The sequence below is a fragment of the Ammospiza nelsoni genome, chromosome Z, assembly GCF_027579445.1.
Source record: "Ammospiza nelsoni isolate bAmmNel1 chromosome Z, bAmmNel1.pri, whole genome shotgun sequence".
Lineage (NCBI taxonomy): Eukaryota > Metazoa > Chordata > Aves > Passeriformes > Passerellidae > Ammospiza > Ammospiza nelsoni.
Window position 1 is genome coordinate 18,207,857 of NC_080669.1, and position 10,870 is coordinate 18,218,726.

At 49.9% G+C, this 10,870-nt stretch overlaps 1 protein-coding gene across 2 annotated transcripts; it reads left to right on the forward strand.

The window, feature by feature from the left end:
* Positions 1-4,037: 4,037 nt before the first annotated feature.
* TOPORS (TOP1 binding arginine/serine rich protein, E3 ubiquitin ligase) lies at positions 4,038-9,371 on the forward strand. 2 transcript variants are annotated; one of them, XM_059492525.1, is made up of 3 exons: positions 4,086-4,268; positions 5,305-5,418; positions 5,854-9,371. In XM_059492525.1, the coding sequence occupies exons 2-3, from the start codon at positions 5,359-5,361 to the stop codon at positions 8,833-8,835; spliced, it is 3,042 nt and encodes a 1,013-aa protein (XP_059348508.1). In that variant the 5' UTR covers positions 4,086-4,268; positions 5,305-5,358; the 3' UTR covers positions 8,836-9,371. The 2 variants fall into 2 exon arrangements, with proteins under 2 accessions (XP_059348507.1, XP_059348508.1); XM_059492524.1 differs by lacking the exon at positions 5,305-5,418 and having other exon boundaries at positions 4,038-4,268.
* The last annotated feature ends 1,499 nt before the right edge of the window (positions 9,372-10,870 follow it).

The following is a 10,870-nucleotide window of genomic DNA, read 5'->3' on the forward strand; positions in this document are numbered from 1 at the left end:
TTCTCACACTCTTCCCCTGTACTGTGGACTCATCCACAGGTCACAGCCCCTTTGGCTCAAGTTCATACTGGAATTCCAACCTGTCCCATGCAGCAGACAGCTCCAATGCCCTGGCCACCTGCCAGCCCAGGCACATCGCGGCTCTTATCAAAATGTTCCCAGGCACAGCTGAGTGAGATAAGAAGCAGAGCACTACAGCAAACAGCCACCAACAAGCACTGGATTGCTATACAGCGTCAGGCAAGTGACCCCTGTGGGCAAGCACTGCAACCTGCTGATTAATAATTTAACAGCCATAACAGCTGAGAGTTTAATCTAGCACATTCCAATCTAGTCTGTCATAATCTGAGTTTTCTGAGCTCCCCATTGGGTCCAAAGAAGGACCGTTGTGGTTTAACCCCAGCCAGCAACTAAACACCCCATAACTACTTGCTCACACCTCTGTAGTGGGATGAGGAAGAGAACTGGAACAGTAAGTGAAAAAACCTCATGGGTTAAGATAAACACAGTTTAACAGGGAAAGTAAAAGTCACAAAAAGAAGCTATGCGAAATAAGGAATTCATTCATTGCTTCCCACAGGCAGCCAGCCAGGTGTTCAGCCATCTCCAGGAGAGCAGGGCCCCATCCTGTGTAAGGATGACTTGGGAAGACAAATGCCATGACTGAACTTCCTCCCCTTTCTTCTTCTTCCCCCACTTTTACATGCTAAGCATGGCATCATACAATATGGGATAGGGATATCCCTTGGGTCATTTGGGGTCAGCTGTTGCAGCTGTGTCCCCTCACAATTCCTTGTACATCCTCAGCCTCCTCACTGGTGGTGTGGGTGAGGAGCAGCAAAGACCTTGGCTCAGCAGGAAAAAAACCATCCCTATGTTATCAGCCCTGTTTTCAGCACAAATTCAAATCAGTCTGAGAGCGTGAAGAAAATTAGCCCTACCCCAGCCAAAACCGGCACCTTCCCACTGGACTAGGAGGTATTTTCTAAATCTCTATGGGGCCTTTAATCCCACTTCTCTCTTATGGGGGATGTAAAAGTGGCTTCTTGCTTCTGCCATCATGCTGACATGACTTCAGGTCAGCATCAGGATGTGGAAGTGGAGATGCTTTTTGACCCTTGACATTTACTCTAGTATTGAGCTGTGACAGCAGTTTAGGAGAGAGGTTACAGAGAATAGACAGGCTAGAGAAGTAAAAGCTCTCGAGTGAGACTATCAGTTCTTTCAATATATGCAGAAACATCACACAGGTTTCTCAGCTAATAAAAAGAGAAAGGTCTCCTTCTGCCTTAGCTTGCTGTCACTGTGCAAGGTCCTTGTCCTCAGCAGAGACATTATCAATTGTTTTATCTCTCTTGTGAGCAGTCACAGTCTCTGCCTTGGACTTCAGGGAGATACGAGTAAATGGACAGGTCTTGATCCTCCGGAGATTTTTAAAGAAGCATCTCAGACAATGCACATTAAGCAGCAGGCTAAGATGAAGGGAGTGAAATTCAGCTGCTGTTGCTGCTGCTGCTTCCCCATAGTCCTGCACGGCTCCACCTGCGGTGCAGGCAAGCCAGCTTGGAGGGGATGATGGGGAGTATTTTGCCATCTCGTGGCAGCTCTGAATTAAAGCATCTCTACGCGATCACAGAGACTCGCTGCCCAGAAGGAGCAAAGCCAAAAAAGAGATTTCCATTGAGCTGGCTGCAAAGTGACCCTTGGAAGGTTTGCAGCAGAGCAGGCTACAACCCTGAACTGCCCGGTACCTGCCCATGTGCCGCTGCAGGTGCACACCTGTGGTGGAACCTAAAACAAAGGATGAGAAGATAGCACTGAAGAGGACCCAGCCTGGGGCAGGCCAGTGGTCAGAGACTATTTCTAACTCCTGTTCTTGGTGTCATGCTGCTGGAGATTTCCAGCTAGTACGGGAAAGGGGTGGATAACTGCAAGCTGGTGAAGTCTTCAACCACAGTGAGGACAAGGGCACACTGAAGCTGAGTTCTTTTGATGTGGACAGTGAAGAATGATCCAGCCAATCAGCTTTGGCTCAGAGAAAGTCAGAAGAGAGGCAGTGAGCCCACAGAAACCTCTGGAGGAGCACTGCTATAGGTCTATCACAATTTTAATGTATTTACAGGTGATGTAGCTAAGATGGGAGATGCTGAGCAAACCCAGGGATTGAACAATTTGCACCTTCCACTGAGCTCCTTTCCCACAGGAACTGTTGCTGCTGTGCCTGAGGGAGCACTGTCCGAGGTGCCAGGGTACACCAGAAATGGGGCTGGGGGTTGTCCCTTGTCAGGGACTGCAGATGTCACTCTCAACAGTGTGGCACTGCCAGGGCTGTGACTGATGCTCAGGGAGACACGGGACCTCTCCACACACCTATTCCTGAAAATCAGCAGAGAAAAATCCTGCTGATGACTAAGGGACTCCAAAGGCCCTGATGGCAGAAGGAGGAGGGCCAGGCTCACCAAGAAAAGATTGTTCCCCAGCTTCAAGAGGTATGTGGGATGAGGTGCTGCCAATCCTCGTGGGCAGTGGCCACGAGTTCTGCTTTTCAAAGCTGTTTAGAAAACCAGCACCTCAAACCGGATCCATTTTACCTCTAGAATTGCTTCTTTTCAGCTCAGAAATTATAAACCCCTGTGAAGAGCCCGGAATGCCTTTCAAGTATACCTTTACAATTCCACGACCCAGAGATGAACTGTCCAAGAGGGTCCCACCTTGCCTAGGAGCTGACACATGCACACAGCATTTATCAAGTTGACAGAGTACAACTATTTGAGATACAAATCCCTCCTATTGTGCCAGCAATGGGAGCGGGTAGGTGCCAGTGTGGGGGCAGGATGGGTATGTGTGCCCCAAATGCACCTGCTGGGGAACTGAGGAAAGTAAAACCAGTGAGTCTTGGCACCCACACACAAAGCAGGGCTGCAGGTCACAGCCCACATGCCTGGTGCTGCCTACTGTGGACATAAGAGAGGTTGCATCTGCCCTGAACACCAGGGAAAATTACTGGGAGCAGAGATGTAATTCCTGAGCAAACTTCAACATGGGCTACCTGGTGAGGAGCAGGCAAGTCATGAACAATAGGCCTGTGCTGCTACCTGGGGAGATCTTTAGGAGTGGAGTACCTGTTGGGAAGCGCCAGAGCAGGCATTTACTCTTGAGCAAGAAGGACCAGCTGGTGCGTGGGAATGAGTAAAATGGATCAGGATGTGGGGCAGGGCTATCACATGAACAGAGGGCTGTGCTGGTACTCTGGGCATCTGTGAATTCACGTGTGCTTTTGCAAACTTTAGTCCATACTGACTGTGGGTAAGAAAAGGGACAGGGCTGGCTGTGCTTGTGTTTTACCCAAGTCCTGGTAGTAATAAATGCAGGTACCGTGGCAGGCTGCGCCCCACCTGCGGCAGCCTGCACAACTGGTCTCGTCCGTGTTCTTTGCACACTTTTATCTACTCCAGGTATGCACTTGTAAAAATCAGTAAGGACAGTTATTTTTCTCTTTCCTAATAACGGCTTATTAAGAAATGCTTTTTCTGTCTCCTCTTTGCTACGTGCTATTTATGTTTTACTTGCTCAACCAACCACAAGACTACTCCAGTCTTCCATGGAGTCCTCTGCGCTCTGGGAGACAGTGCCAAGCTCCCGCTGGCGCCGCCGGCGGGCTCTGCCATTGCCTCGGGCAGCCCCTGGGGCAGGAAGCGGCTCTCCCGCGGCCGTGGGAGGCCACCCGCGCCCCTAGAGAAGGACACGCCGGCCGCGCCCCGCCGCGCCAGCCGCCACCTGCGGAACAAAGCGCGCTCCGCCTTGGCGCCGCCACGGCCGCGACTCCCCTCGCTGTCACCCGCCCGGGGCCGCCGCCGCCCGGGCTGCTCCCCGGGGCTGCTCCGTACCGCCAGCCCTGCCGCTGCCCCGCGAACACTCACCGGGCGGCGCAGCGGGCCGGAACCCGCCCACCCCCCGCCGCCATCCCGGCCCCTCCCCGGCCCCCGCCCCGGAACGGCGTCACTGCGCGGGGCGCGGATGTGACGGCGCCGGCCCCGGCCTCGCTCCCGGCAGATTCCGGCTCAGCTCCGCGCCCGCGGGCAGCTGTTCCTGTGGCAACGCCGCCGCCGATGGCGGACTCGTCCCGGCGCCTGGCGGAGGGTGCCCGCCGCCGCCGCCCGCCCGGGGAGGAGCGGCGGGAGCCTCCCGGCACCGGGCGCTGCCGGACGCGCCACAGGCTGAAGGCGGCCGCGGCCCTGGCCCGCACGGGAAGCGAGGGCCCGGCGGCGGTGAGTGCGGGCCTGGGGGCGGGCGGAGCGCCGTCTCCTCCGGGGCGCTGGGTGGCGGCTGCTGAGGCAGGGGTGGCGGGGAGCGGGCGGGGGCGGTGTCGCAGCGGGCGGAGCGGGGCGGGGGCCGGGGCCGGGGCCTGCTCACCCGCTCGGCAGTGCCGGCACTTACTTGAGCCCGGGCTGCGCCTCTGGCGCCCCAGCGCTGCTGCTGCCCCATCCCCCGGTGTCCTGCCCCCGCAAAGGCCTGCTGCCAGACAGGCTGCAAAACATGGGGTAATGGATTTTGAAGTATGGTGGTAACTTATTTCCACCGGATTGTAATGCCTTAGGGTAACGCCAAAACTGAAAATAACTTTTAAATCGATTTTTTTGTTGACCATGTTTGAGATCTCTCATTATTTCACCGCAGCCAAGCACCACATAGCCACTTGCACACTCCCTGAGATCAGGGAGGAAATTGAAAGGGTGAGAGCTGAAAAACTTGTCAGTTGAGATAAAGACAGTTAAATAAGGATGCCTAAAGCCATGCACAAAACCAAAATAAAACAAGGACTTAATTCACTGCTTCCGATGGACATGCAGATGTTCAGCCATCTCCAGGAGACCACAGCCTTATTGTGTCTGATGTGATTTGAGCAGACAAGCATCATTACTCCAAACATCTCACGTTTTCTCCTTGTTTCCCCCATGTTATATATTGAGGATGTCACATGGTCTGGAAATCCCTTTAGTCAGTTTGGGTCACCTGTCCCAGCTGCATCTCCTCCCAGCCTCCCATGCCCACCAACTTCCTCACAAGTGTGGAAGTACAAAAGGTTCTGTGTAAGCCCTGCTCAGCAATAATAAAAAATATCTCTGTGTTATCAACACTGTTCAACGCCAATTCAGAGCTCAGCTCCAGACCAGTCACTGTGAACAAAACTTACTATCTCAAGCAAACAGCATAACAACCTACTAGATAAAAGACAGTTTGTACTTCAGCATGACATCTGGTTGTTTGTCCTTCGGTCTTGAAAAAAAATACTTATTTTGGCAGGAACACATCCCTGGAGATTGTCTTGTCCAACAAACTGTGTGTGGTCCAGCATGAATGCCCAACAAAGAGGGGCAGACTGTGCAGGAACAGAACAGGTCCAGCAGAACTTGGAAGGTGATAACATAGTTAAAGTCCAATTACTTCTTTTGGTTGGTTTGTTTCAAAGTACAGAGTTAACTGTTCTCATACTTTTCATATTTAAATGCTAGATTTTTTAAGCTATATATTGGAGGATACGATGTAAATAATAAATGTACTGACCACATCAACAGAGTTATTTAAGGGTGGGGAAGAAGACAGGCCTGCCTGTTACCTTCATCAGTGCCAGCATGATTTGGGTGCTGTGTAAAACTTGCAGCACTGAAGAACTAGACCTCACTGTGAAGAGAAGTCAAACCAAGTAGTTAGGTCATACTGCCTCTTTGTTCAGCATTCTCTCAGAGCTCCTGTTGGGTTTTGCAAATGTGAAAGAAATTGTTACGGGTTTCTACAGGGTAAGATTTTTGCCTCTCTGTGACAGCAATGATCTTCTGTCTCTGTCTTTTCTAGAACATGACATCAGATAAGGAGTTTGCAGAAAATAGCAGTTTTTCTCCGAAAGCCAGCACCAGTAAGCTGCCGACAGATGCGTCTCCCGACTCCAAGTGTCCCATCTGCCTGGACAGATTTGACAACGTGGCGTATCTGGATCGCTGCTTGCACAGGTTCTGCTTCCGCTGCGTGCAAGAGTGGTCCAAGAACAAAGCAGAATGCCCGCTCTGCAAGCAACCCTTCTTTTCCATTTTCCACACGATTCGTGCTGAAGATGACTTCAAGGAGTACATCCTCAGCCCTTTAGAAACAAGCTCTTTTGCCAGCCCCGACGGCCGGAGGTTTCGTTACCGCACCACCTTGACGAGGGAACGCCGCGCGCGCGGTTCCCCTTCCCGAAGGATGCCATCCCCTCCGGATAACGGGATGTTGTTTGAAGGGCTGTCGAGCGAGCCGGTGCGACACAGGCACAGGGAGATTCAGCAGATGCTCAGGAGGCTGGCCTCAAGGAGGAAGGCCAGCGCGGAGGGCAGATCTCTGCGGCAGATCCAGGAGGAGGACATGATCACCTTCCGCAGGGCTCTGTACCGCACCGGCGTGCGCATCCGCAGCATCCAGGACGGCGGCCGATACCGAGAGATTTCGGCCGAGTTCTTCCGCCGCAACCCTGCTTGCCTTCACCGCCTGGTTCCTTGGCTGAAGCGAGAGCTTACGGTCCTGTTTGGTGCCCACGGGTCTCTGATCAACATTGTGCAGCACATCATCATGAGCAACGTAACCAGGTACGATCTGGAAAGCCAGGCCTTTGCTGAGGACCTGAAGCCATTTCTGCTGAATCGGACAGAGCACTTCCTGCACGAATTCATCAGTTTTGCTCGTTGTCCTTTTAACTTAGAAGCATACGATCAACACGCCAATTACGACTGTCCTGCCCCGTCGTATGAGGAAGGAAGCCACTCAGACTCATCAATCATTACAATATCTCCCGATGTGGCGTACCCGCAAGGGCCGGATAATAGTTTGTCTGTTCCTGGCCTTGGTCAGGCCCCGTGGGATGACGAAACTCCGGGGCCTTCCTATTCCGTTTCAGAAGAGGTTCGTGCAACCATAGCTTCTCCTCTGGAGTCATCAGAAAGTTCTGACGACGACTCTGCTTCAGGGAGCCGAAGAACCAAGCTGCAGACTGAGTTACAGGCCAATGCTGACTCAAACGACAGTGGCTCTTCCTCAGACAATTGTGTCATTGTTGGGTACGTTAAGCCGCTGGCTGAGAGGACCCCAGAAGTGGTCGAGCTGTCCTCTGACTCTGAGGAGTCCATCAAGGAAGAGAAAAGGGAAGAGGTCAAGAAACAGCGACCAGTCCAGTGTCACAGCTGGAGTGACAGTGAACCAAGCAGGAGCTTCTCACCACGTTCCCCAACATACAGGGAGGATGTAGGAAGTTGTAGAAGCTGTTTATCTCCTGCAGTTGAGAAGATGGAATCAAAAGGGGATGAGAAGAACAAATACAAAAGAAAAGATCTGCCTCCACAGGACTTGAGTTGGAGCCCCTCTCCAGGGAGTGATACAGTATGCTCCCCTTGGAATCACAGATTGTCTAAAAAGGGAAAGTCTAGAAGCCCACAGTCCTGTTCACGGGACAGTCGAGGCAGCCATGGCCATCGGTCTAGAAGGGAGCACCATAGCAAAAGCCAACTTAAAAAGAGACGATCGAGAAGCAGAGATAGTAGCAAACATAGGAGCAAAAGAAGCAGCAGAAAATCAAGGGCTCATGACAGCAGAGCCTCTCTGAAAAGCCAGAGGGGCTCTCTAAGTGGTGAGAGCACTGCATCCAGAGAAGTGAGCAGATCACGTTCATGCAGCAAAGGCCACAGTAAAAGGAGATCAAGAAGTAGAGACAGCGATCACTATTATGTAAGAGACAGTTACCAAAGTAGACACCAGTGGGGTTCTGCTTTCTGTAGTCGAAAGTTGTTTGGAGACAGCTATGAATCCTCCAGCAGAAGGAGGACCCGGTCTAACACTCTTTACTCGCGGCAGTCTGCTAGTCCAGAATACAGGATACGATCATTTATTGAGAGGACAGATCTGCATAGCCAGAGGGGACTCCATGAGAGGCACTATTACTGTTACGAAAGATGCAGGTCAAGGAGTCGGTCAAGCAACAGATCAAGGACTCCTTCTGGAGGAAATGACAGAATGAAAAGTGAAAAGCCTGGTGGAAAAAGGAAGTACAAAACTCGCCACCTGGAGAATACATTCATGGAAAGCACAAGTCTAGAAAGAGAAAATGAGTCCAAGAAAACTTCCTCAAAATTTGGTGATTGCTGCAAAAATGAAGATAGCCTGTCAGACAATCGTGCAAGCAGCGAGACAAAGCGTAAGAAAAGGAAGAAGAAAATGAGGAGTCCAAGCGTGGAGATAGTCTATGAAGGAAAAGCAACGGACACAACGAGGCATCTTAAAAAGAAAAAGAAAAAGCATAAGAAGAAACACCGGAAACATCAGAGTAGCTCAGTACATTCTTCTCCGGTGGTGATTACAATTGATAGTGATAGTAGTAGCAAGGAACCAGAAAGTACTGGATGGGACAGCAGTATTACATGGACAGGCACATCTCAAATAAATGAGAGGGAAAATGAGTCTCCATCTTCTTTTCTGAGGAGGACAGGATGTGAGGAAACTGCAGAAGTAGACAAAAAGTGTGATATCTCTGACACAAGGGAAAACTTAGATGGTGGCGTTAGAGATGCTGATGTCAAACTTCAGGAAACAGCAGCTGATCAGAGTGTTACCACAGTGAGTACCAGCAGTAACACCTCTCACACAGAAACTGTAACCAGTTATGTTCAGGAAGCACCAGCAGCGCCTTCCAGTCAACTGCCTTCCCCCAGGACTTCCTTCCTAGAGTGTCCAGAGAGAGAGCCATTGATACTGAGACTTCCTAAGAGACTTGTCAGCAGATCCTCGTGGTTTGATTTCCCAGAAGAAAAAATGTAGTAGGCTTTCCTTGGAACACTTGTTAAAACTGTGAATTTAACGACTTTCTTTTTCCCCTTGAAAACTAAAATGTCTGATAGGGTTTCTGTCTGTTAAAAAGATGTCTAGGAAATGTATAAAACTTTTGAATGTGTATGCACTTTGAAGTCAAAGAAGATAGAATATTGCTAGTATGTAATTTTAAAAGTTTGTTAGAGGGCTCTTTGGAAGTTTTAATTTCATAAAGCCATCCACAGAGTGGATTTCAAAGTTTTGTGTAAACCAAACAACAGAAAAGGAATCCAAAACAAGAGCCTAGAAATGCATTTTATGGGGATTGTTCTTCTTAGACCAGAAAAATGTTTAGTTCATAAAAAGTGATTCATTCTGAATTCCAGCATCATTTCAATTTCTGGTTTAAGCAGATCTCTGCTGAAAAGCAGTCACTGATTTATTTCCACAGAAATTCTCAAATATGTCAAAGTCTGAATAAAGCAATAAGTTTTTTTTTGTTGTTTGTTTAAATATATTTACATATGTACTGTGTGTTTTGCAAATGGAGTTTTTTCTTTTGGTTTTGAGTGTTTTACGTATCCAGACCATTGGATATTTTTGCAGTCAGGAGAACTTCAGGTTGGAAGGGTTGTTTGGAGATCAGTTGGTACAAGCCTTCACTGAAAGCAGGAACTTTGATCAGATTGCCTGGGTTTGGTTCAGTTCTGAGTTTTCCCAAAAGCTGGGTGGCCGCTCTGTCCTACCCTTTCTAAAATAAGAGTTTTCCCTTGGGAAACATTTTTGTTTTCAAATTTCTTATTTTTATTTCCCTTTTTGGAGCCTGTGCATTCTATAGCTGTGCAATCTTCCAGAAGTCTTTTCCTCTTCTTTATATCCTGTGGCTGCATACTTGAAAAACATCTGTCTTGTCTAGCCTTGGCAATAAAAGGTCTTCCTCCTGACCTCCTTGAAATAACCATCATTCACCCAGGTCAGCGCATCCTAGATGTCCTGCTGCAAGTATGTGCAATTCACAGGGCTCTGGCAGGGTTTTGTTTTCCAGGTTTGGCCCTTTTCTGTGTGCACAGCAGTAGCTCTGAGGGCTGAATGAAGAGGGTACCTTCACTGTCTCTCCTGCATTACCTCCATGAGTTTTATGGATTTGACCATGGCTGGTTGCTTGCCAGGTAGTCAAGCTGCTGCTCTGTCAATTTCCTTTGTCTGCAGGATGGGGGAGAAAGTAAGATGGGAAAGCTGGGTTGAGGCAAGGACAAGGTACTGTCACTAGCCAGATAGAGCTGGGTACAATTAATGTCTTGTATTGCCAGTGAAAAATTGAGTAGGAGGAGAAGAAAAAAAAGGCAAAACTGAAACTAATCTCCCCTCCTTTCTCAACTTCACTCTTTCATATGTGCTCTTCTACCTCGTCCTCCCCAGCTGTACAGAAGGATGGGGATGTTAAGTCCATCACATTCTTGCTGCTTCTTACTCCTTACACCGTTCCTCTGCTCTAACATGGGCCCTTTCTACAGGTATGCAGTACTTCTGAAACAGATTGCTCCAGCTGCCAGGAAACCTGCTCCTGTATGTGCTCCTAAGCATAGGCTTCAGCTCCTGACAGGAGCCTGTTCCTGTGTGAGATCTCCATGGGCTTGAGCTTCCATAAGGGCATCTCTACCTGCTCCAGAGTGGGGCTTTTTCACAGCCCTGGAAACAGCAGTAACTACTTATCATAGAGTTGGTCCTCCTAGGAGGAAAAAACAGACTCCCAAATCGACTTCTGAGTCACAACTTCCCCTGGTTTGTCCTGTCCCCACACTGGATTGGTATCCCTGGTGGCCACCCCCCTTCCCCTGGAGACCAAATTCCTCTGCCCAGCCTTTAGCTCCACTCCCCACCCCTTCCCTTTTTCAAGCTGCCTGCTCCATGTGGTTCTCTTTTCCTCGCTGGGTCCCCTTCAGCCACGCTCCGCTGGAATAAAACCTTGCAAAAGAGACTTTCTTGCCTCTGTCGCTGAGCCAGTTGTGGTGAGTATCGAGTGGGGGTTTGACTGCATTGCCTG

What these genes read in the sequence shown, in the direction of transcription:
- TOPORS (XM_059492524.1), top strand. Translation starts at nt 4,110, where the DNA reads ATGGCGGACTCGTCCCGGCGCCTGGCGGAGGGTGCCCGCCGCCGCCGC. An exon ending in GAAGCGAGGGCCCGGCGGCG is followed by an intron (nt 4,269 to 5,853) that starts GTGAGTGCGGGC and finishes TGTCTTTTCTAG; the next exon opens with AACATGACATCAGATAAGGA.